Below are 25,551 nucleotides of genomic sequence, written 5' to 3' on the forward strand. Positions count from 1 at the left end.
AGTGGACAGGCAGATCCTGACCACTGCTAAAGGATCCCCCCACCCCCAGCCTAAGAGTGGGGTCCACAGGACCTGGAACCAAATAATTACGGGGGACAACTAATGAAACAGGGACAGGTGTGCAGCCAAAGGGCCAAACAAAGGGAACCAGATGGGGACACCGAGCAGAGAACCCCTGACAGCGCCCACTGCTCCTCGAAGGCATCAAGGGAGTCAGTGGACGCCACCCAGAGGAACTCTGCCAGGATATGGCAATGGACAGAGGATTGGAAATAGGCCCCACAGTCACAGGAGACTCCATTGGCCAACCTCCTCACCCTGGTTTTATAGATGGCCACTTTAGCCAGGGCCAGGAGGAGGTTGACCAGGAGGTCCCTTGACTTTGTGGGGCCATGGATAGAGAGTGCATAAATAAAAAGGTGAGGGGAAAAGGGCAACCAAAATCTTAACAAGATGTCTAAGAGGAGCTGAAATAGGGGCTGCAGCCTGGCGCACTCCAAGTAAATGTGCACCAGGGTTTCCCTCACGCTGCAAAAAGTGCAGGTATCTGGGATAGGGGTAAACTGCGCCAAGTACACGCCCGTGCTCACGGCCCCGTGAAGGAGCCGCCAACTGATATCCCTGGCAGGCCTCAGGAACAGGGTGGAGTGTAGGCTGGCCCACCGGGGCTCCTCACCCTCTAGAGGTGACAGGAGGTCCCGCCACTTTGTGACAGGGCGGGGTGTGAGGGTGAGGACATGAAGGGTGTGGAGCACGAGCATATATAGATGTTCTCTTGGAGCGGTGTGGAAGCGGACCGGCTGCAGATCTTGCAGCTGGCTCAAGGTGAAGGGGCGGGGGTCGGTTGGGTCCATGGGCCAAGGGCCTGATGAAAAGGTCCAGAGGGCCTGGGGTGGAGGGTGGGCAGGGCCCACCCTCTCTTAGGACCCGGTTGAGGCAAACCCGAGCAGCGGGAGGCAAAGCGGCCCTCACCTCCTGAAGTACGCACTGGGGAGTACGAGGCAAGGAAAGCCCCATGTGCTGAGCGAGCGTAAGGGGATCCAGCCAATCTCCCCGGTTGTAGTCCAGGAGGTCTCCGACTCTGGTGACTTCTGCCAGGACCAACCTCTGATGCACCGAGGGGGACTCCGCCGCCTGCACACGGAGCTGGGGGTTGTGTAGCAGGGGCTCCGCGAGGAGATCTTCCCCCACGGAGGCCGCCACGGACCTGGTCGTTGCGAACAGTTTCCAGGCCCGGAGGAGGTCCTGGTAGAAGACCGGCAGCCCGGAGAGGTCTCGCAGAAGACTCCTCGGATGGAGATAAAGGAGCTGCCGGTCATATCGGAGCCCTCGGAGGCGGCGCAGGAAGGTGTGCGCCAATATGCTCCACGCCGGACTACCTGCACCATAAAGGAGCCTCTGCAGGGCCTGGAGGCAGAAGACATGGACCTGAGCGCGTAGACACTTCAGGCCCTGCCCTCCCTCCTCCAGGGGTAGATGGAGACCCTTGCAGAGACCCAGTGCAGTCCTGACCAGAAGAACTCCAGAATCGATGTCCGGAGGTGGGCCAGGAAACCCAGGGCTGGGACCAGGGTGTTGAGCATGTACCAGAGCGTGGACAGGACTAGTTGATTAAGCACCAGTGCTCTCCCTCGAACGGAGGGGCACTGGAGTAGTCCTGTCCATTTCCGGAGCCACACTCTCACCCTGTCATCTAAACTGTGCCAGTTCTCTGGCAGAGACGGATGTGTGGCAGAAAGGTAAATGCCAAGATAGAGCAGCGGACCCATGCTTCAACAGATGGCCTGATGCGTGGGTGGGAGGGAGCTCGCCTGACACCCATCCCCTTCCACCAAGCCAGAGCTCTTGACCCAGTTGACCTGGGTGGAGGAGGCTGCAGAATAGATGGCCTGGCAAGCTTCCACCCACACCAAGTCACCCAGGTCCTGGACCACGAGGAGCACGTCGTCCGTGTACACCAACAGGACCAGCCGCAGCTCTGGTTCTCGCAGCACCAACCCCGTCAACCTCCTACAGAGGAGCCAGAGGAAGAGCTCTATTGCCAGAGCATACAGCTGGCCCGAAAGGGGACACCCCTGCCATACTCCTCGCCCGAAGCTGACCGGTTCGGTCAGGGTCCAGTTGAGCCTGACCAGACATTCTGCGGAGGTGTACAGTACCTGGAGAAAACCCACAAACTGGGGTCTGAAGCCAAACGCTCACAGAGTGCTCAGGAAATACCCGTGGTCCACTCTGTCAAATGCCTTCTCCTGATCCAGGGACAGGAGGGCGAATGACAGACCATCCCTACACACGAGTTCCAAGAGGTCCCGGATCAGATACAGGTTGTCAAAGATGGTACGGCCCAGGATGGAGTATGTCTGGTTTGGGTGGACCACGTCCACCAGCACAGACCCTAGCTGCAGCAAGATGGCTTTCGCTACGACTTTGTAGTCTGTGCTGAGGAGAGAGACAGGACGCCAATTTCGTAAATCGCAGAGGTCCCCCTTCTTCGGCAATAAGGCGAGCACGGCTCGCCTGCACAAAAGAGGGAGGACCTCTCTCTGCAAGGACTCGGCCCAGACAGTGACTAGGTCTGGGCTGAGGATGTCCCAGAACACGCGGTAGAACTCCACGGTCAGCCTGTCCATGCCTGGAGATTTATCGGTGGGCATGCAGCAGAGGGCTTCCGAGAACTCAGCCAGAGTGAGAGGCAGCTCTAGCCGGTCTCAGTCGCCCACGCTGACCGTCAGGAGTTCATCCCAGAACACTCTGCAAGCGTTAGGATCGGTCGGATACGGGGAGGAAAGGCCTGCATAGAAGGCCCTGGCCCTCCTGCACATCTCCGCCGAATCTGTGACGGGGGTGCTCTCCTCTGCCAGAAAGCAGGTGATGTATTTTTTGGCCCCCCTCCTGTTCACCAGGGCATAGAAGAAGCGGGAGCCGCGATCCATCTCCTGAAGGAAGCGGATGTGGGATCGAACAAAGGCACCCTGGGCCTGATGGTCTTCAAGGGCCCTGAGCTCCTCCTGCTTCTCCCGGCACGCTCCGCAGAGGGGTGGATCCTCGGGGCTGGCAGCCAGACGCCTCTCCATCCCTAAGACTTCCTGTTCCAACTGCTGTATCACCGCATCCCTCCGTCGGCTGGCGCCCTGGGTGTAGTCACGGCAGAAGAGCCGGGCACGCACCTTCCCCAGATCCCACCACCGCCGCACTGAGAGAAAGGCATGCCACTGCCCTCGCCAGGCCAGCCAAAACTCCCAGAAGGACGCAATGAAGCCCACAGCCTCCAGCAAGCTGTTGTTGAAATGCCAATAGGCCGGCTCCTGCCACTCTGCACAGAGAGATGCCATCATGGTGGCTAAATGATGATCAGAGAACGGGGCTGGCCGGATGCTGGAGAAGTGGGCCCATGAAAAGTGGAAACGTGATAAATAGATGCGGTACAACCGGGAGTGGCGTGACCGATGGGCCTCCACCAGGACAAAAGTGAATGTCGAAATGTAGTCTGGATGGTGGTCGTGCCAGACGTCCACCAAGGAGTGATGTTCCACTATCTCCCAGAGGACATCCGCAGTGGCCGGGCACTGCTCAGTCCCCGAGCAGTCCCACTTCTCAAGGGTGTTGTTAAATCCCCACCAGGACCAGGCATTTGCAAGGATCCAAGGTACCGAGGAAGGCGGACGCCTGCTGATAGAAACGCAGCTGCTCCGGGCCTGATGTCAGGACATAGATGTGACGAGTTTGACCACAAGCCCCTCCATGCTGACCCGGAGGTGCAGCAGGCGACCTGGCACAGCCTCGGCAATCCCCAGCGCCTCAGGCCGTAGGTACGGGGAGAACAGGGTCGCCACTCCAGCCGTACAAACTGTGAGATCGCTAAAGTAGGCCCTGTCCCCCCATTCCAGCCGCCAGCTGTCTTTGGCAGCCAGATCCGTATGGGTCTCCTGCAGGAAAACCACAGAGTATCCCCCCTCCCGAAGGAAGAAGAGAACCTGGCACCTGCGGAGACCCATCCTACAGCCCCGGGTGTTCAATGTTGCGAAGATTATAGGTGCCATGAGGAGGGCTGGGGGGGAATCCTCACCGGCTGGGTTGCTCGCGGCCCCCGTTGGGCCATGCAACAAACCGTGACCTGTCCCATAGGTGAGCAATGAGTCATGGAAGAGGCGGACCCGCTGGTAGGCTGCGGCGGCCTGCTTCCCTGTCCCTTTACCCTCCCCCATGAGGGCCCTCACAGCCCAGAGGATTTGCTTGAAGTCCCCCCATCACTGGAGAGTGAGCTGCACCTTATTAGGGGAGCCAAGGATGTCTTCAAGGAACTCCCACAGCTCTTCCCGCAGCGTATGGGGGCCTGGGGTCACTGGCCCCCGGCTATCCTCTGGAGGGGCCTCTGACACAGCCCTGTGGCCCACCGAGATGGGCAGACAAGGGGCGGACCCCTGACGTGGCACCCAATGTGCTGGCACCACGCAGCCTGCCTCAAAGCCTGGCTCAGTAGGGGGCAGCGGAGAGAAGATAACAACCCCAGGTGGGTCGGGACAGGGAAATACAGAGGCCGCTTCCTGGGGGTCATCCTCTGGGAAATGGAAGGAGTCGGCCCCAGGGAGGTGGAGGGGATAAAGACGGGGCTGGAATCAGGGGCAAGACAGGGATCAAGAGTAGGGGCAGGGCAGGGGTCAGGAACAGAGTCGGGGAGAGTGACAGAGGCAGGATCCTGGGCCCCAGTAGCTGGGCCACTGGAAGGAGGCCCCTCCCAATTGGGCTCAGGGATCTGGGTGGTGGGAAGGGGACGCCCAGTGATGCCAGGCTCAGGGTCTATGGCAGGCATAGCAGCCACGGCTTCAGAAGGTGGACAGTCTTCAGTGGGGTCCCCACCTGGGAAGGTGGTCGGTAGCCCCACACCTATGGGGGATACCCCATGGGGCTCAGGTCTGAGCCGCGTGGCACCAGCCGTTGCTGCAGTAGGCTCAGCAGCCATCAGCAGGATGCCATCTGTGGCCGGGCAGCTGGAGGAGCCCAAGGGACACTCGGAGGTGGGAGCAGAAGCAGTGGTTGTGGGGCGGAGCATGGGGAAAGAGGGTCCAGGGTGAGGTCACTTAGATTGAGGCCCGCTGGCAAAGTGTCATCCTCCCTCTCGGTGAACGAGCTCAGACCCAGGGCCTCAATATCCTCATAAAGGAGGGGAGATAGCCTTCCGCTACCTGGGGTTCTCCTCGCTGGCACCCGAAGCGACAATCGCCGCAGGGCTCACAGGGGCTTCAGATGGTAACGGGGCAGGAGGGGCTCCATCGGGGGCCTCAGAGGGAAGGGAGTCCCGTGGAGGGGAGATACTGCCCTCTGGTGCTGCCACGTCTGCCCCAGCCGGCACTGGTGGATGGATCACACCTGTGGGCAAAGCGGAAGGCTCGGCATCGGTGCCCCCTTTATTGGTCTTCTGGGGGGCCTCCGCATCGGATGGGAGGAGTGGAGCTCGAGCCCTCCGCTTGCCCCACTTCCCCTGTACTAGGGCCCAGCCCTCCATGACATCATCTGGGGGCTGGCTAGCAGGGGTCGGGGTAATGGCTCAGGGACTCGGGGGGGGGTAATGGTGGGAAAGCACGAGGGAGTGAAGATTCCCCCTGGAGAGGGCCCTCTCCCATGCCCGGCGGTGCCCCCACCACACCCCCCTCCACAGGCCCCGCCAGATTGCAGGCAGCAGAGGTGGGGCTCTCCTGCTCGTCTGGGCATAGTCGGGGAGGTGCCTCTCAGGCCCGAGCGGGATCAGTGGTGGACTGGGAAGGAGGAGGGGTGGCTTCGGGTGCCGGGTAGCCAGCGATGACGGGGCCGGCACCCTGCCGGTGCTCGGGGGTCCCGGATGCCCCTCCTTGTCAGGCCAAGGGGCAGTCCCTCTGGAAGTGCCCCATCACCTGGCAGAGGTAGCACCGGGCCTCCCCCGTAGAATAATGCACCCGGTAATGGGCCCCCGGTAGGGGACCAGGAATGACCCCTCGAGCGCCTCTCCATCACGTGCTGCCGGTGGTGGTGGAAGCTGCACCTGCCGGCAAAACGAGAGGACATGACGGAGGGCGGGGTCTTTGCAGCCCAGTGGGAGAGGGCTGACCATGGAGATGGGTTTTCCCAGGGTGGAGAGGGCAGGTAACAGGGCGGCATTGGGAAGAAAGGGAGGGACGGACGTCAGGACCAGTCGGATGCCCAGGTCCTCTAGCGGCTCCAGGGGAATGAACATGCCCAACACCACCAGGCCCTTCTCCACCGCCTCCTGGGCGGCAGCCTCCAATACCAGGAACAAGACAACCTTGCCGTACATTTTAGAGGCCGCCATGATGGTGGTGGGCCCCACCACCCTAGCCAACGCTCACAGGTAAGTCTCCCCATGGGGAGAGGTGGGCACCAGGAGGCAACAGACGCCGTGTTTCCTGGTCAAGGTGGGGAAGGGGTCCTGGCCACTATAGATGGTAGCAGAGATGGTGGCTGGGAGAGATGACTTAGCAGCAGGCGGGGGGTATGCCCTGCAGGTGAGGGAGGGGCACTCGCAGAGCTGGTGGAGGGAACAGCAGGGAGGGATGCTGTGGCCAGTGGCGGGGCCGTGGCAGTGGGGGGCAGCCCCTGCCATGGAGGGCTTGGTCTTTTTAGTGGGGCCCTTCCCCTTCTTCTTACCTTAGCCCTTCCCGCCGGCTGCAGGGGCTTCCCCAGAGTCGGAGGGGTGAGGGACGTGGCAGCAGCGGAGGTCACCCCGGCGTCCACCACCGCCGGTGCCCCAGAGGGGGTATTAGCAGGTGGTTTGGCCATGGCGGTGGAGGTAGAGGCTCAGGGGGGTGACAGGGCAGCAGGCAGGGGAGGGGCGGTGGGGTCTGCCGAAGGGGCCCCACTCGCCTTGTCCCCCACCATAATGAGCAGGGTGGGAGGGGAAATCACCAGAAGGAGGAGGGGAAAGGGGAAGCAGGTCGACCACCCCTCCCCACTAGGCTACAGGCAGGGGAGGAGGGCGCCAAAAGGGGTGGGCTGGACGGGGGGGCAATCAAGGGCTAGGGGTCAGTCACTGACACGGGGTGGGATTCCAAATCCTCTAGCTGCACTAGGGGAGGGGGGAATACAACAGCATGGAGGGCTGCAGTGAAAAGGGGTTCAAACTAAAATGGAGAGGGGCACAAGCGCATGGGAGGGGGCATGGGCGCACGGAGTGAGGGGCTAATCAGAGCAGAGGAACCGCAGGGGGAGGGGGAAGAACCAGGCTGGAGGCAGGACAGGGAACCAAGGGGCTAGCTTCAGAGGCTGGGGCGGGGCAAACAAATAAAAACTGCAGAGGGAAAAGGGCAGGGCAGGCAAATAAACTGAAGCTGGGGGGGGGGCTGGGGCAAAGGGGGGGCAAAAGGCTGCAAGGGGCAGGTAGTAAGAGGCAAAGCTGGGGGGGGTACATGTGCCCACTTGCACAAAAAAGTCAGTTTGGGCTGGCTGCTGCTTCAGGCCCAAATGGTGGAATCAGGGCGCGGCCAGCCAGGTGAGCAGCGGAGTCCCAGAGGCCGGAGCTGAGGCAGATGGTAAGTGTCCACTGGGGGTGGTGGAGGGGGCAGCGATGACAGTGGTGGGGGGGCAAAGGGGGACACACGGATGGACCAGCGGGGCAGGCTCCACGCCACACCCCCTGTGTCCCCACAGTCAAAACTCCCCACCACAAGAGCACAGTTCAAAAGCTACTCGGTCTTTGAAAGCCCCCTCCCCAGTGGTCTGCGGAGTCCCTGTGCGCTTCCCCCGCAGCAGATGGTCTTCTCCTCCTCCTCCTTCGGGTTCAGCAGCTCCTCAGCAGCAACCAGAGCAGTAGCTCCAGGTGGCAGTCTGGTGTCCAGGCATGCAGAAAGGACCCCTCTCAGATGGCGGGGGTGATGGTGGTGTCCGCAGCAACTGGGGCTGGAGCAGGGGACCCTCACTCCCCTCCTCTGGGGAGCAGGCCAGCAGCCCCCCCACCCCAAGGGGCTGCAACAGGAGCAGTAGCAGCCACTGGGGGGGGCAGTGTCTAGCAGCCAGCCAACAACCAGGTAGCAGAGAGGGATGGGGGTGGTGCCTGGCCCAGCCAGGGGAGTAGCTAGAGGAGTAGCAGTAGCAAGGGCCTAGCAGCCCCAGCAGTCTCCCTCCTCCCTTCAGGCCAAAGGACTATAGGAGAGAGTCCGAGGCAGAGTTTCTAGCCACTGGATTAGCAGTTTTCTGTTCCCTGACTGACCAGAGCAGGGGATAATGAGAACACTTGACTTCAATTAACCTGCAAAGAGTCAGGTGAGACCATTAAGCTAATGTGATCACCTGACTCTAAGGCCCCTCTGACACTATAAAAGGGCTCACTCCGCCTCAGGCAGAGAAGAGCTGGGAAGAGGAAATGCAGCTGGAGGGCTGGTTAATGAAGATACCCTCATGTCTGATCAGGGAGAAGCAGGAGAGCTGTGGGGAAGTGGCCCAGGGAAATATAGCAACTCTAGCAGTGAAGGTTGGCTGCTAATAGCTGCTACCATTAGTGTCCCTGAGCCGGAACCCAGAGGAGAGGGCGGGCCTGGGTTTCCCCCCAACCCACCGCTACAGATACATGTCCTGAGAAGGGAGGACAGGCCCCTCTCAGGACAGGAGGCTAAACTGTTTTGGTATGAGGCTGTAGAAGCAACAGAAACTGTGGGAGTTCTCTCACCAAACTCCTTGCTGGCTTATGATGAAGAGGGCTCAGTAGACTGTATCCCTGGCCCTAGAGAGAGAAGAGCTACGTGGAGGGTTGCAGTGAGCCTCTGAAGCTAGCATAAACTGCCTGGAAGAGTGGGACCCACGGGGACAAGTTTGGAGCTCTGCCATAATAGTTATGAAGTATTTTATGCAAGACATGACATGTGAGGTGTCATAGCAAATGTTATGATTTGCTGAATATGATTATCCTATTTGTATGCATGTATCATTTTTGTATCTGAAGTTATTAATATTGACTATATATTGTTCAATATCTTCATTAACGATCTGGAGGATGGTGTGGATTGCACCCTCAGCAAGTTTGCAGATGATACCCTGGAAGGTAGGGATAGGATTCAGAGGGACCTAGACAAATTGGAGGATTGGGCCAAAAGAAATCTGATGAGGTTAAACAAGGACAAGTGCAGAGTCCTGCACTTAGGATGGAAGAATCCCATGCACCGCTACAGACTAGGGACCGAGCGGCTAGGCAGCAGTTCTGCAGAAAAGGACCTAGGGGTTACAATGGATGAGAAGCTGGATATAAGTCAACAGTGTGCCCTTGTTGCCAAGAAGGCTAATGATATTTTGGGCTGTATAAGTAGGGGCATTGCCAGCAGATCGAGGGACGTGATCATTCCCATCTATTTGGCATGGGTGAGGCCTCATCTGGAGTACTGTGTCCAGTTTTGGGCCCCACACTACAAGAAGGATGTGGGGAAAAACTGGAAAGAGTCCAGCAAAGGGCAACAAAAATGATTAGGGGACTGGAGCACATGATTTATGAGGAGAGGCTGAGGGAACTGAGATTATTTAGTCTGCAGAATCATCATAGAATATCAGGGTTGGAAGGGACCTCAGGAAGTCATCTAGTCCAACCCCCTGGCTCAAAGCAGGACCAATCCCCAATTTTTGCCCCATGTCCCTAAATGGCCCCCTCAGGGATTGAACTCACAATCCTGGGTTTAGCAGGCTAAACCTCAAACCACTGAGCTATCCCTCCCCTCCAAGAAGAATGAGGAGGGATTTGATAGCTGCTTTCAACTACCTGAAAGGGGGTTTCAAAGAGGATGGATCTAGACTGTTCCCAGTGGTACCAGATGACAGAATGGGGAGTAATGGTCTCAAGTTGCAGTGGGGGAGGTTTAGGTTAGATATTAGGAAAAACTTTTTCACTAAGAGGGTGGTGAAGCACTGGAATGGGTTACCTAGGGAGGTGGTGGTGGAATCTCCTTCCTTAGAAGTTTTTAAAGTCAGGCTTGACAAAGCCCTGGCTGGGATGATTTAGTTGGGGATTGGTCCTGCTTTGAGCCGGGGGGTGGACTAGATGGCCTCCTAAGGTCCCGTCCAACCCTGATATTCTATGATATTCTATTCTATGATTTGTATTTCAAATGTAGTTACACCTGGGTAACGCCAACTAGACATGATGTTTCCAGTCTAGACAGTGGGTGGGGAAGGGCCTGTTCGGGGCGATGGACCATTAGGAGAAAAAAAAGCAATGGGCCTTAGGAGAAGCTTTTCTCCCACCTGGGGAGCCTCCCTGAGAATGCTATAGACAGCCTCCAAATAATGGCTGCTATGACTCTGCAAAAACATGTGATGAGACCACATGTCTCTAGACTCCATCTTGGGATGTCTGTCTTTTTCCACAGACTGGTCTGGGAACCCAACTTTGAGAACAAAGGGTTCCCGCCATATGCAAAAGCTATATAAGGCAGGAGATTGACATCATTGGGTGTTCTTTGCTCCCTACTCAAAAAGACACCTGGAAACACCTGAGGGACAAAGACTGAACTGGGGGAAGTACTGGACCCGGGCTAATGGGATTTTTAGCCTGTGAATGAAACACCTGGGGATTCCAAGCTGTAAAGCAAGTGCAGCTGACCCCTTAAGAATCTGCAGCCTGCTTATATCCTCTCTTAGGGTGAGAATCTGCTATTCATATCCAATCTATTTAGCATATTAAGTTTAGTTTGTGGTTTTTGCTTATTTGCTAAGGAATCTGCTTTGATCTGTTTGCTATCACTTAAAATCTATCTTTTGTAGTTAATAAACATTTCCTTTATCTAAACCAATGAGTTGGAGAGAAGTGGAATCATAACTCAGGGGAAAAAGGCTGTTTCATATTCCTTTCCACATTGAGGGAGGGGGAGAATTTTATGAGCTTGCTTTGTACAGAGGGAGTGGATGCCTGTGGCGCTGGGAGTAGCCTTCCCAGGCAGGGGCTGGTCAGAGAGCCTGCATATAACTGCAGCTGGGTCTTCCCCTTCCTGTATGAATGCCGGTGAAAGTGCAGGCAGGAGGACTTTGCAGCTGTCACAGCAGATATCCAGGGAATCACATGGCTTGGTGACAGCCCAGTTCACATGGGAGAGAGCTGTGAGCCCTCCCTGGCTACCCAGTGATGGACTACACGGTGTGATGCTGGCAGGCCTAGGCAGATGGCATTAGCTAAGAACTAACAGACTCGTAGCTAGAGAAGAAACCTGTTGACCTGTGTGTTTGCTTTTCACTCAAAATAGGGATGAGTCTTACAAAAACCCATTTAGTGTTCAGACTCTGTGCAATGCTTGGAAGTTGCTGCCTGCATTAACCTCCTGTGCAACGTCTGTATTCTGGGCCATAGGCGCTGACTCCGTGGGTGCTCCGGGGATGAAGCAGCCACAGAGAAAAATTAGTGGGTGCTCAGCACCCACTAGGGTGACCAGACAGCAAATGTGAAACGTTCAGAAGGGGGGGGTAATAGGCACCTATATAAGACAAAGCCCCAAATATTGGGACTGTCCCTACAAAATCAGGACATCCAGGCACCCTAGCACCCATCAGCAGCCAAGCTCCTCCCTCTCCTCCCTCCCCCCAGCACCTCTCGCCCACCACCAGCCCTGCTGATCAACTTCTCCCCCTCCCTCCCAGCACCTGCTGCAAACATCTGTTTCGCAACATACGGGAAGGAAGTGCTGGAAAGAGGCAGGGTGGTGGCAGAGCAGGGGTGGGAAGAGGTGGGGCAGGGGCTTAGGGTAAGGGGTGGAGTGGGGGCGGGACCTGGGGCAGAAGCGGGGGGTGTTGAGCATCCCCCGGCTAGAGAGGAAGTCGGCGCCTATGTTCCAGGCTATGGGAAACATGTAAGATTTGCTTTATAACATTGAAAGTGTTTGCTCTGAACTTGGGAACCCAGACCAGATTCCAGGCCTCAGCTCAGATGCTGCAGCATTAACTGAGCTTTTGTATCCCATTCCCTGACCCCTGAGCCAGCCAGTCCCCAGCAGCCAGTACCCAGATGGGAAAAGCCCCGTCTCACATTCCCCAATGTGACAGCACAGGCAGATGCAAATAGAGTAGCTGGATCCTAGTAATTTGTTGTTCCTTCTGCCCTGGTTTGACAGACAGTTCAGACTGCCAGGTTCAACCTCTGAGTGGCTGGGGCTCCCCTCGCCTGGATGACAGAGATCCAGGAGGGAAGGAAACACTCACAGGGATGGGATTTCATAAAACTCTGTGCTGATTCCAGAGGCCACAAACCACCATGTGAAATTAACAAGTAAAGAGGGCAGATGGAGAGGAGGGGACTTTAACTACCCAGACATCTGATGGAAAAGTAATACGGCAAGATACAACATTTCCTATAAGTGTTCGACCTTTTTCTGCTGGACTGAAGAAGCCATTATTAAATATTTGTTCCTCATGTAGGTACTTATAGACTGCAATCACATCACCCCTTAACCTTTTCTTTGTTAAGCTAAATAGATGGAGCTTCTTGAGTCTATCACTCGAAGGCAGGTTTTCTTATCCTTTAATCATTCTCATGGCTCTTTTCTGATCCCTCTCCAATTTATCAGCACCTTTCTTGAATTGTGGGCCCCTGATCTGCGCACAGGGTTCCAGCGACAGTCGCACCAGGACCAAATCCTAAGGTAAAATAACCTCTGTGCTCCGACTCGAGATTCCCCTGTTGATGCATCCCAAGATCACACTAGCTCTCTTGGCCACAGTATCGCACTGGGAGCTCATGTTCATCTTGGCCCCCAAATCTTTTGCGGAGTCCTTACTTCCCAGGAGACAGTCTGTAAATCTGGCCAATATTCTTTGTTCCTCGATGGATACATTGACATTTAGCTATATTAAAATGCATATTGTTTGCTTGCTCCCAGCTTACCAAACAATCCAGATCACTCTGTGTTGGTGACTTGTCCTCTGCATTATTTATCACTCCCCCAATTTTTGAGTCATCGGCAAACATTATCAGTACTGATTTTAAGTTTTCTTCCAGGGCATTGATAACAATAGTAAATTGCATAGGACAAGAATGGATCCCTGAGCCCACAAGAAACACATCCATTTGGTGATGATTCCACATTTACAATTACATTTTGAGATCTATCATTTAGCCAGCTTTTAACCTATATTATGTGGGCCATGGTAATTTTACGTAGTTCTAGTTTTCTAATCAACATGTGCAGTACCAAGTCTGATGACTTAAAGAATTATAAGTATATAGCATCAACACTGTTACCTTTATCAGTCAAAGTTGTAATCTGATCAAAAGGCAACAAGATCTGTGAGGTGATATCTTTTATTGGATCAACTTTTGTTGGTGAGAGAGACAAGCTTTTGAGCTTACACAGAGCTCTTCAGGTCTGGGAAAGGTTCTCAGGGTGTCCTAGCTAAGTACAAGGTTGAACAGATTGTTTAGCATAAGTATTTAGTACATATTTCTCTCCTTGCTCTTCATCAGAAGCAAGCTTTGCCCAGACCAGGACCCACCAACTCAAAGTAGTATCAGACCCTGCCAGAACAAAAGATGCAAAACTTGCAGACCTATCTCCACTGTTATGATGACAAACACCCCCTCCCCACAACGCATCTTTCTAGATACATGGGTCCTACGCATACCCATCAAAACATGTGGCATACCTTATCCAGTGCACTAAATGCCCCAATAACAACTAGATGGGTGAAATGAGACAACCACCCTTGAATGAACTCACACAGAAAAATTATGAAAGACAAAAACATCTTATCACCTGGGGTTGAACACTTTTCACAAAATGATCACTCCATAGCTGACCTCTCAGTCCTCATCCTCAAAGGAAACCTGCACAACACTTGCAAAAAAGTGAGCCTGGGAGCTTAAATTCATAACTTTGCTAGACACTCAAAAAACATTAAGTGAATAGATACACTGGATTTATAGCTTATTACAACAATCTGTAGCCCACCAAAACTCCTTCCCCACACCTTTCCCACCCTCTTTCTCCCCCTGTGACTGGAGAGGTGTTAACAGGCTACTTCAGCTTGAATGGTCCCTTGAAATATGTGTTAACGTCTTATGTTAAACAATCTGTTTCCACCTTGCATTGAGCTGTGACACATAGAGAACCTTTTCGGATGTAAAGAAGAGCTCTGTGTAAGCTCAAAGCTTGTCTCTCTCTCTAAGAGAAATTGATGCAAGAGGATATCACCTTTTCCCTCTATGGGGTGCTGGCTCCAATACCAGCCTTTCTATATGGTTTTTCTGGCACCATCCTATAGGGTTTAATAGAGGGAATCTGATCCCTGCTCTAGAATCCCATAGGATATTTCAAAAACTCATAGAGACACACAGGGGTTTTATCCCAACATCTATGAACTCCTTCCCCAATCCATTTTGAGACCAATCAATTTATAGCATTTTTCTAAAACTAATGAAGATAATCTGCATTTCACATGCAAAGCCTAATTAGCCCATGGCTGGTCTAGCCATGCAAAGAGCCAGGAAAATAGGTATCTCCTTTAATGCTGTTTCTGCAGAATGTTCTGGATCCAGGGAATGAAGGTGGAGAGTCTTGTAAACGCGCTTGGCTCACACAAATGCTTGTCAACGTATGAAGCGATGCCCTGGGCCACTCCCTCACATACCAAGGGGCCACCAGAATCACCCTGGGATTAAGAATAACCACAATTACATCTTGCATATCTGTAGCATGACTGTTCATCTGCAGATCTGATTGCACCAGAGTAGGGGAGGTTTCAATATTTGGCACTAGTAGGGTTAGGCAGAGTTTGGTAGAGTTGAATTTGGGTTGGGTAGAATTGGGTAGGGTTTGAATTGGGTGGATGTGGGTAGGGATGAGTTTGGGTAGAGTTTAGTAGAACAGGGTAGAGCTGGATAGGACAGTGGTTAAATTTAGTAGAGATTGGGTAGTATTGGGAAGAGTTGGAGTTGGGGACAGTTGTGCAGGACAGGTTAAGTTTGTTAGAGTTGGGTAGGATTGTGTTGGGTGGAGTTTGAGGAAGGGTTGGGTACAGTTGTGCTGGGTGTTTGAGTTTTGGATAGTGTTGGGTTGGACTGTGTTGGGTGGGGTTTGAATTTGGGGTAGGGTTGGAAGGGTTGTGTTGGAGGCAGTTGAGTTTGGGGTGGAGTTGGTAGGTTTGTGTTGGGGGGGTTCAGTTTGAGATAGTGTTGCATAGGGTGGGGTTTGAGTTTGGGGTAGGGTTGTTTGGGAAAGGGATTGAATTTGGGGTAGTGTTGTGTTGGGGGTTCAGTTTGTAGAACAGTTGGGAAGGATTTTGTTGGGGAGGGGGGTTGAGTTTGAGGTAGAGTTGAATTGGGTTGTAGTGGCCGGGGTTTGAAATGAAAGAACATCAATAGCCGTGTGTAATAAAAGATCTTTGCCAAGCTAGTAGGAGCTGTGCTGAGCTGGTCTCGCTATCGCTTCACCCTCTGGGCCAACCTGATGTCTGCATCAACACTCCATCTCCTGAGTGGGGCTAGGTTAGTAGAGGATCACTGTGAAATTAGATATTTAGCCCTGGAAAACACCTCCCCATTCCCTCCCAGCAGTGACCTCCTGGAACCAAGGAGCCTCCAGGTCAGCAGGATACTTACCCGATAAGGTAATTTCCCCAGGCCGGGCTTCCCCACACACAGCATTGCTGAGGGGTTGTATCTATGGTTCCACTGACACATGTTGTCAGTCATGACCTCGAGGCCCACCTCATGGAGGGTATCAGTTCTTGAGTTCCTGCCAGTCCAACCCCATCCAGCCACTCTGCACATGGATCCTGGCCTCACCCTGGACTTGGCATTTGGCAGGGGGATGAGACGCACCCAGTTATTCAGCTTTGCGTTGTATGACAGCTGCCATGGAAGTGAGGGAAAACAGGGAACCAGATCAGCCCAGGGAGTGGAGCTGAAAGGGACCAACACGTCCCAACAGAGGAAAATAGAGATGTGTCTAGTGCGTTCATGTGAAGTCACTGGGGGCGGGGTGATGGGAAGTGGATGATACCTGCAGGAGCATGATGTCATTGTTAAGGGTCTTCTTGTCATATTGCTGGTGGGGGATCTGGTGGTGCACAGGGATATTCTGTTGGCTCCATTCCTGTTCACTAATGTTATGGGCTCCCAACTTGACAGTGATCTTGCTGTAGAAGTCAAGAGCAATACATGGGGCGTTAGGGGCAGGAGTGTACATGAGGTGACGGATGGGCACATGTGGGTCTCACTCATGAACAGTGATATGGAGGGGACAGGGCAGCCTGGGGCTCTCAGGCCAAGATCTTGGACTCATCTGCCAGCGTGCAAAGTGTATATATATACACACCACTGTATACATTGCCCACTGCGATCTGGCCCCGGGCTGGGGACTGGCTGGCGCAGAAGGCTAGGAAATGGCACAAGGGGCCTTTCCCCTCAAGAGGGTTCCTGCCCAGTGGCAATGTGGTCCTAGCCTGTGTCTGCACCAGCCCCTCGTGCGGTTCCCCTGAGCTGCTTCACTCCTCGTTGTCCCCGCAGCACCTCGCTCTCAGCTCCTGTCCAGGCCAGTGACCCCACCCCAGCTAGATCCAGACAGTGGGGTCTATGCCCAGCTCCCCCCATCCCGGAGCCCTGCAGAGCTGTCCTGGGGCTGTGAGCCCCTCCCTGCCCTGATCTGGGCACTGGGCCAGGCCCCAGCTTGATTTACCCAGGGCGGGATCTGGCCATGGTTTGCAGAGGCCCCTAGAGACACTGCAACGGCCCCTGAGCAGATCAGACCACTGGGCTCTGCTCTCCCAGCCTGTCACACTAACTGCTCCTTCCCTGCAACCTACGACAGCGCCAGAGCTCCCGGCTCCCCCATCACCCGCTAACCCCGACCTGCCCCGACATCCCCAGCACAGAGGCGCTTACTCTCCCTGGCAGTGAGCGGCCGTCAGCACGAAGTTTGTCTTCACCAGGAATCCGCCACATTTTTTTTTAACCTGCCCATCTTGTATTTCCAGATAGGCCATGTAGCGTCTGGAGTGGGGCTTGGCTTCCCAGCCCCCGATGATCTCACCTGTGGGGAGACCAGGTTCATATAAAAAACCCATCATCTCCCTGTGCCGGGCTGGGATCAAGTTCCCCATCCCGAAGGGGAGTCCCCACAACCTCAACCCCCCCCCCTTGGGGGATCCCTGTGCCTGGAACCCTGCCCCCTGCTCCGCTCTCCCTCACAGACACCCCATGGGGCCGGAAGGTAAATCTGAAGTTTATCTCTCGCTGGGTGGGGAATCGGTACCAAACACACTGGGAGTTGGTCAGTAATCGCACTGCCTTGAGGTAATGGCATTAGCGATCAAGGTCACCCCAGATGAGGCCAGACAGCCCCCAGAAGGAAACTGAAAGGTCTCCTGTGGATGCTTCTCCTTCTCCATTAGTCCACAGTGACCAACCAGGGCTGGTCCAAGACTGACCTGCCAGACATTTGGTCCAATGGAAAACTGTAGGTTTTACTAATAGTATTTGTTCTCAGAAAGCCTCGTCTCAAACCTGTCTGAATTATTATGGTGCAACTGATTCTTTCTCTCCAGCTGTGGGTAATATTTAGGTGAGAACTTTCAGGTTTTGGTCATTGTAAAAGAAACACTTTTGATGGTTTTTCCCATGGAAAAATAAAAAACGTTTTGTGATCAGCTCTGAAGAAGTCTCCACCCAGGTGGGTGGGTTGTTTGGAATATCCCACCTTTAACACACTGCTGTTAGTTACATTAGGGTGGCACCTAGGCTGAGATCCAGGCCCCCATTATACCAGGTGCTGTGCAGATCCCAGCCAAGATCAAGACCCCCTTGTGCCGGGCTTTGCACAGACCCCCAATCCCTGCCCCAAACAGTGTCCAGTTCAGACAGACACATGCATAATCTTTTCATTGTACAGATGGGGAAACTGAGGACCAGTGAGATTATTTCTAGACCTACCAAGGGATTTGGGTGCTCGGTTCCTATCAGCACTGCATGAAAATCCCAGACCCAGGGAACAGCCCAAGGTCCCCACAGGGAGCCTGGCCTGAGCTGGAAACAGGTCCCAAATTTCTTGGGTTCCAGGCCTGTGCCTTAGCCCCATAGCCGGGCTCCCTGTCTGGGACATGGATTGGCAGTGGGGTCCCAAAGGAGCCTGGGGGTGGGAATAGGCCACCCAACCTCTTGGGCTGCTCTGAGAGCCCCATCCACACTCAGGAGAGGCTGAAGGGTTCACTATAGCCCCTTGGCCCCAGCAGGATTGCGGGGAGACCCTCACAGCTGCTCACAGATCCCCCTGCTGGGTCAAGGTCCTGCTCCGCACAGGCCCCAACCCCCTTCCCCCCAGCAATCACCAGCCTAGGCCCCGGGGATCAGGAGAAAGGCTGCAGGGAACAGGATCAGGATCAAGAGCTGCATCATCAGAGCCATCCAGGCAGGGCACGGAGCCTCTGCCTGAGCCCTGGGGGGTATATGGACCAGGCAGAGGGAGGAGAGGGCAGGACCTGGCAACCACAGGGACACGTACGCTGTTGCCCGGAAACCCCTACCTGGGATGGGCCAGGGGCTGGGGAAGTGGCTGGGGAAGTGGCTAACACTGCTCAGCCCTACCACTGGTGTAAGAAATGCTCTGGGGCTTCTCTGCACCTAGATACCCAGCCCCAGAGATTTCAAGGCCAGGAGGGATAATTGTGACCTTCCAAGTTGGCCCGCTGGATACTCCAGAGCCAGAACCCACCCAGCCACTCCACCACGGCCCCAAATCAGTTGTTCTCCTGGTTCCATGTTTAATGTTTGCATATTAGTCTTAGCCAGACCTTTGCTGACTCCAGCTCCCAGCCATTGGGTCTTGTCCTGCCTTAGCCAGTGAGGCTGAAGAGCCCCCTGCTCTCAGAAACCCCCACCCCATGGAGGTTCCTACATACGGGGGATGAGTCCCCTCTTCGCCTCCAATACCCTCTGGAAATCACTCTCCTTGGAGCTCTCCGCACGACTCAGGGTCTCCAAATCTTGGCTTGTTCTTATAGCGCTTTCCAATTTGCCAACATCCTGCTGGAGGTGTGGACACCAGAACTGGACACAGTTTCCAGTTGTGGTGTCTCACCAAGGCCATATCCAGAACTGACCCCACCTTCCCTGGCTTACACACCCAAAGGCTGCAGGGAACAGGATCAGGATCAAGAGCTGCATCATCAGAGCCATCCAGGCAGGGCACGGAGCCTCTGCCTGAGCCCTGGGGGGTATATGGACCAGGCAGAGGGAGGAGAGGGCAGGACCTGGCAACCACAGGGACACGTACGCTGTTGCCCGGAAACCCCTACCTGGGATGGGCCAGGGGCTGGGGAAGCCTGGCTGGGGAAGTGGCTAACACTGCTCAGCCCTACCACTGGTGTAAGAAATGCTCTGGGGCTTCTCTGCACCTAGATACCCAGCCCCAGAGATTTCAAGGCCAGGAGGGATAATTGTGACCTTCCAAGTTGGCCCGCTGGATACTCCAGAGCCAGAACCCACCCAGCCACTCCACCACGGCCCCAAATCAGTTGTTCTCCTGGTTCCATGTTTAATGTTTGCATATTAGTCTTAGCCAGACCTTTGCTGACTCCAGCTCCCAGCCATTGGGTCTTGTCCTGCCTTAGCCAGTGAGGCTGAAGAGCCCCCTGCTCTCAGAAACCCCCACCCCATGGAGGTTCCTACATACGGGGGATGAGTCCCCTCTTCGCCTCCAATACCCTCTGGAAATCACTCTCCTTGGAGCTCTCCGCACGACTCAGGGTCTCCAAATCTTGGCTTGTTCTTATAGCGCTTTCCAATTTGCCAACATCCTGCTGGAGGTGTGGACACCAGAACTGGACACAGTTTCCAGTTGTGGTGTCTCACCAAGGCCATATCCAGAACTGACCCCACCTTCCCTGGCTTACACACCCAAAGATGGTGTTCAGCATCTACTTATCTAGAGCATTGCACCAGGAGCTCATATTGGCTGGTTTTCAAGGTTTAACCCAACCCCCAACAATAGCATTGGCCTATCTTTTCCCTAGGCGCTGGACCCTCTGGTTTCAGATGAATGGTTTCATCTCCGAGATGCCTCTGACAGTCTTGGCCTTAAGACAATCACCCCCAAACCCAGAGTTAGCCTGTGTGAACCCCAGAGGACAGCCTTGGGAGATAAAAGGAAGAATAGATCCGCTGGGGTTTAGTTGACAGGCCCCTGCCTCTGTCAGTGATGTGGAAAGTTCATGCTTTGGAAAGCCACATGGTAACAGCTATGCAATGTCTGGAACCCAGCACAACTGGGCTTCCTGTTTTCAATTTTTGATACCTGAGTTGCTGGAAGCCTTTCACCTCTAGGGGCCGTGGGCTCTGATATGGCCCGAAGGCAGGGGACTGGCTGGCTCAGGAGGTGAGGAATGAGACACGGGGTCTTTAGCCTTGAGGGCAGCTTGCTGCTGCTGTCACTGTTCCAAAGGATTATTTTTACCTTTCCCCAGCTCTTCCTTACATGGGCTGTTGGTGACACTGATCGGTATCAGTGCTGTGTGAGACTATATGACACAATCCCCTGTGACAGTCTCTACCCCTGTTTTCACCCCTTTACAGGACGGTGATAAATTTCATAGAAACTATGCCTCATGAAAAAAAGCTAATGTACTCAATGCTTTTTTTGCCTCTGTTTTCACTAACAAGGTCAGCTCCCAGACTGCTGCGCTGGGCATCACAAAATGGGGAAGAGATGGCCAGCCCTCTGTGGAGATAGAGGTGGTTAGGGACTATTTAGAAAAGCTGGACGTGCACAAGTCCATGGGGCCGGACGAGTTGCATCCGAGAGTGCTGAAGGAATTGGCGGCTGTGATTGCAGAGCCATTGGCCATTATCTTTGAAAACTCGTGGCGAACCGGGGAAGTCCCGGATGACTGGAAACAGGCTAATGTAGTGCCAATCTTTAAAACAGAGAAGAAGGAGGATCCTGGGAACTACAGGCCACTCAGCCTCACCTCAGTCCCCGGAAAAATCATGGAGCAGGTCCTCAAAGAATCAATCCTGAAGCACTTGCATGAGAGGAAAGTGATCAGGAACAGCCAGCATGGATTCACCAAGGGAAGGTCATGCCTGACTAATCTAATCGCCTTTTATGATGAGATTACTGGTTCTGTGGATGAAGGGAAAGCAGTGGATGTATTGTTTCTTGACTTTAGCAAAGCTTTTGACACGGTCTCCCACAGTATTCTTGTCAGCAAGTTAAGGAAGTATGGGCTGGATGAATGCACTATAAGGTGGGTAGAAAGCTGGCTAGATTGTCGGGCTCAACGGGTAGTGATCAATGGCTCCATGTCTAGTTGGCAGCCGGTATCAAGTGGAGTGCCCCAAGGGTCGGTCCTGGGGCCGGTTTTGTTCAATATCTTCATAAATGATCTGGAGGATGGTGTGGATTGCACTCTCAGCAAATTTGCGGATGATACTAAACTGGGAGGAGTGGTAGATACGCTGGAGGGGAGGGATAGGATACAGAAGGACCTAGACAAATTGGAGGATTGGGCCAAAAGAAATCTGATGAGGTTCAATAAGGATAAGTGCAGGGTCCTGCACTTAGGACGGAAGAACCCAATGCACAGCTACAGACTAGGGACCGAATGGCTAGGCAGCAGTTCTGTGGAAAAGGACCTAGGGGTGACAGTGGACGAGAAGCTGGATATGAGTCAGCAGTGTGCCCTTGTTGCCAAGAAGGCCAATGGCATTTTGGGATGTATAAGTAGGGGCATAGCGAGCAGATCGTGGGACGTGATCGTTCCCCTCTATTCGACATTGGTGAGGCCTCATCTGGAGTACTGTGTCCAGTTTTGGGCCCCACACTTCAAGAAGGATGTGGATAAATTGGAGAGAGTCCAGCGAAGGGCAACAAAAATGATTAGGGGACTGGAACACATGAGTTATGAGGAGAGGCTGAGGGAGCTGGGATTGTTTAGCCTGCAGAAGAGAAGAATGAGGGGGGATTTGATAGCTGCTTTCAACTACCTGAAAGGGGGTTCCAAAGAGGATAGCTCTAGACTGTTCTCAATGGTAGCAGATGACAGAACGAGGAGTAATGGTCTCAAGTTGCAGTGGGGGAGGTTTAGATTGGATATTAGGAAAAACTTTTTCACTAAGAGGGTGCTGAAACACTGGAATGCGTTACCTAAGGAGGTAGAATCATAGAATCATAGAATATCAGGGTTGGAAGGGACCCCAGAAGGTCATCTAGTCCAACCCCCTGCTCGAAGCAGGACCAATTCCCAGTTAAATCATCCCAGCCAGGGTTTTGTCAAGCCTGACCTTAAAAACCTCTAAGGAAGGAGATTCTACCACCTCCCTAGGTAACGCATTCCAGTGTTTCACCACCCTCTTAGTGAAAAAGTTTTTCCTAATATCCAATCTAAACCTCCCCCACTGCAACTTGAGACCATTACTCCTCATTCTGTCATCTGCTACCATGGTAGAATCTCCTTCCTTAGAGGTTTTTAAGGTTTTTAAGGTTTTTAAGGTCAGGCTTGACAAAGCCCTGGCTGGGATGATTTAACTGGGAATTGGTCCTGCTTCGAGCAGGGGGTTGGACTAGATGACCTTCTGGGGTCCCTTCCAACCCTGATATTCTATGATTCGATGAGATCTCTCATGTTTCTGCAATCATGCTGGCTGAATTGCCTTTAATCAGGATCCCTTTCCCAGTACAATGTTGCTTCCTTTGTACTTCTGGTGTTGTGAATGACGTGGGTAGAGAGAAAGGGAGACATCATTTGGGGCGTCTGCTCCCCCTTCTTCTAGTTCTTTCTCTTCTTCGAAAATCATCTCCAGCTGAGGTTCAGGAGACTGAAAGTCTGTGCGGCCAAGAACCCAAGGTGTGTCTTTGACAAGATGTAAATTTTTCACCCATGTCCTCTTTCCTACCCAAAAATGGCCACTTAACTAGGTGATGGTCCATTTGAATACACTGACACCTGGCTGAGTTGTCGGTTGGCGTTTTGTCTCTAGGGAACTGTTTTGTGGATGCTCCCCAGACTTGGAACATGTTGTAGTAACACCATACAGTAGAAACTTATAACTTTACACACCACACATATTTTACCAGGACAATAATGATTAGCAAATTATGAGTTTTTAGATGATACCTCACAAGGCACGCGTAGTATAAAATGTATCATAGTCTGGTAAAAGGGGTGAACATAGGCCCCTCGATCCCACTCTCTGAGCCCCATCTTTAAGACCCTGCCATTGAACTTAAAGCCTCAGGGCCCCCGATCCCAGTCGTACTCACCAGCCCAAGTCCCGGAGGGCAGGAGAAAGGCCATGGGGAGCAGGAGAAAGATCTGTATCTGCATGTTTGCAGTCAGTACAGGGATGGTGCATTTGCCTCAGCCCAGGGGCCTTTATAGACTCAGCTTAGGGGAGATCAAGGGGGCAGGAAACCTCAGTGTCACCCACACACTCATCTAAATGCAGGGCTCAGGCCTCTCAGTTTCCAAACACAGCCAACCACATGGGCTGGGGGGAAGTACAAGCCGTGCGTCAGCAGGGGATCCTGCACAGCTGCCTGGATGCTACACAGCTGGGTCCCCGCACAGCTGGATGGATGATGTACCACTGGATGGAGAAGACCTTGGTGGGGACGTGTCTAGCAGGATCCAGGGCTACTCTGGGTGCTGGCTCACAGCTGGGCACATCTGGGGCTCTTAATCACCTGGCCCCATCCACGCTCAGCACCCTGCCCAGGTCTCTGTGGTGGGGGGCCGTGGGTGACAGCGACTGATCTCAGTGGTGGGTGGGATTGTGGCCTTGTGATCTTTCTCATGGTGGCCCAGCGTGAGCAGGGTGGGGCTGGGCAGAGCAGCCATGGGCCCCAATCATGGCGACTGCAGTGGGAGGGTTTCTGAGAAGCCCCACGGTGGGTCTGTGACCATGCAAAAGGGATGCGGCAGCCTCTGTGACACCGTATAGCTGGGAGCTCTGACTGTGCAGCAGCAGAGGGGAGATGACACAGCAGAGGCAAGGACAGAACCCAGGAGTCCTGGCTCCCATCCTCCTGTGACCTGTTGGTGCCAACCAGCAAAGTGTTCACTGTCCTTCACAAACCACTCCAGTCTCAGACCTGACAAACTCACTACACCTCAGACACCCCTTCCCTGGTATTTAGCCCTGAAGAGTGGCATGTGAGGGCTCTACTGAAAGCTTGTAACTTGTCAAGTCTCATACTCCGCACAAGCCACACATTTGGGTACCAGTTCAGGGCTAGCGTCCCTATCTTAACACCTATGGCTAGTGGGCGTGGAGTGACCGCCCAGCAAATCTCATGGTTTGGGGACAGTCTGTTCATACGAGAATGAAGTGTCAGTCCTCCCTGGACTACACCAGGGATTGGCAACCTTTGTCTTGCGGCTCATCAGGAAAAGCAGCTGGCAGGCCGGGACAGTTTGTCTACCTGGAGCATCCCCAGGTTCGGCCGATCGCAGCTCCCACTGGCTGCGGTTCACCATTCCAGGCCAATGGGGGCTACAGGAAGCGGCAGCCAGCACATCCCTCGGCCCGCACTGCTAACTAACTAGCTCATAGCTGGAGACCAGACGGTTCACCCGTCTGTTCATTTCGCTCAAAAGAGGGATGAGTCTTGCAAGAATGTAATGAGTGCTCAGACTCTGTGAAATGCTGCAGAGTTCCTGCCTGCAGCAACCTTGTGTGCAATGTCTGTGTTCCAGGCTACAAGGAAACATGGATGTTTTGCTTTGTAACGCTGAAAGTGTGTGCTCTGAACTCGGGAACCCAGGCATGGGAATTTCCCCTCCACCCCCTTCCCCACCCGTCCGGAAGGACCATCCGGATTAGATGGGCCAGCGTGAGCTGTCACTTTACAAAGGATTGCTGAATTGCCCTCTCCCTCCTGGAAACGCTGCCTGCAAGGAAGTGCTGTAGGCTTGCAAGCTGAATGACGAAAATAAAAGGAAGTCACAGGTCGATTTTTTAACCAACACAGGCTCTTTTCTTGATTGCGGTTTCTTGGGCATCGAGTAAAGTCTTCTGCAACCATTCCTGCTCCGAGGGGAATTCTGTGCCAGGGAAAACAAATTATGTGCTAAAAAAATTAAAATTCTGCAAAATTTTGCATATTTTATTTGTCAAAATAAAACAATGTAATCACGCCAGTTTCAATTATTCTGGTCATTCAGAATATTGGTCGGCCAGTAGGTCTCTAACAATACAGACCAAAAAGAAAAGAGTCAGGGAATATTGTTTTGGACAAATAGATTCCTTACTAGGCATAGTAATGCAGACCTGTTTCCCCTCACCGAATGCACGCTGCCCCCGAAGTGCTGCAGTTCCACCCTTTGACCACCAGAGGCTGCTGTGGTAACAGACCCGCCGCCTACATTCATGCCGCGGGCTGTTCTGGCACCAAAGCGGCCTCTGGTGGGTGAAAGGTGGAACTGCAGCACTTTTTGGGCAGAAATGTATTTTCTGCGGGGGAAAAAATTCCGTGGGATGCATGAATTCTGCCCGTCCACAGATGCGCAGAATTCCCCCAGGAGTAAATTCCCAATTAGTAGACACATTTTTCTGGTTAAACACTTGCAGCTGATTTGGCTCAGAATTGTTTTCAGCTTTGTCAA

General features: G+C 53.7%; 1 protein-coding gene across 1 annotated transcript; it reads right to left on the bottom strand.

The window, feature by feature from the left end:
* Positions 1–14,454: 14,454 nt before the first annotated feature.
* LOC140896766 (granzyme H-like) lies at positions 14,455–23,271 on the bottom strand. Its single transcript, XM_073308807.1, has 5 exons — positions 23,208–23,271; positions 16,835–16,982; positions 15,954–16,089; positions 15,551–15,802; positions 14,455–14,601 (listed from the first exon to the last, which is right to left on the bottom strand). Exons 1-5 carry the CDS (start codon positions 23,269–23,271, stop codon positions 14,455–14,457), a joined length of 747 nt encoding a protein of 248 aa, XP_073164908.1.
* Positions 23,272–25,551: the final 2,280 nt, after the last annotated feature.

Source organism: Lepidochelys kempii, chromosome 13 (assembly GCF_965140265.1).
Source record: "Lepidochelys kempii isolate rLepKem1 chromosome 13, rLepKem1.hap2, whole genome shotgun sequence".
Taxonomy (NCBI): Eukaryota; Metazoa; Chordata; order Testudines; family Cheloniidae; genus Lepidochelys; species Lepidochelys kempii.

Coding starts and splice junctions, on each gene's coding strand:
- LOC140896766 (XM_073308807.1), bottom strand. CDS start 23,271: ATGCAGATACAGATCTTTCTCCTGCTCCCCATGGCCTTTCTCCTGCCC. Junction 16,983..23,207: donor GCCCTCCGGGACTTGGGCTG/GTGAGTACGACT, acceptor GTCTCCCCACAG/GTGAGATCATCGGGGGCTGG. Junction 15,803..15,953: donor ATGACATCATGCTCCTGCAG/GTATCATCCACT, acceptor CTTCCATGGCAG/CTGTCATACAACGCAAAGCT.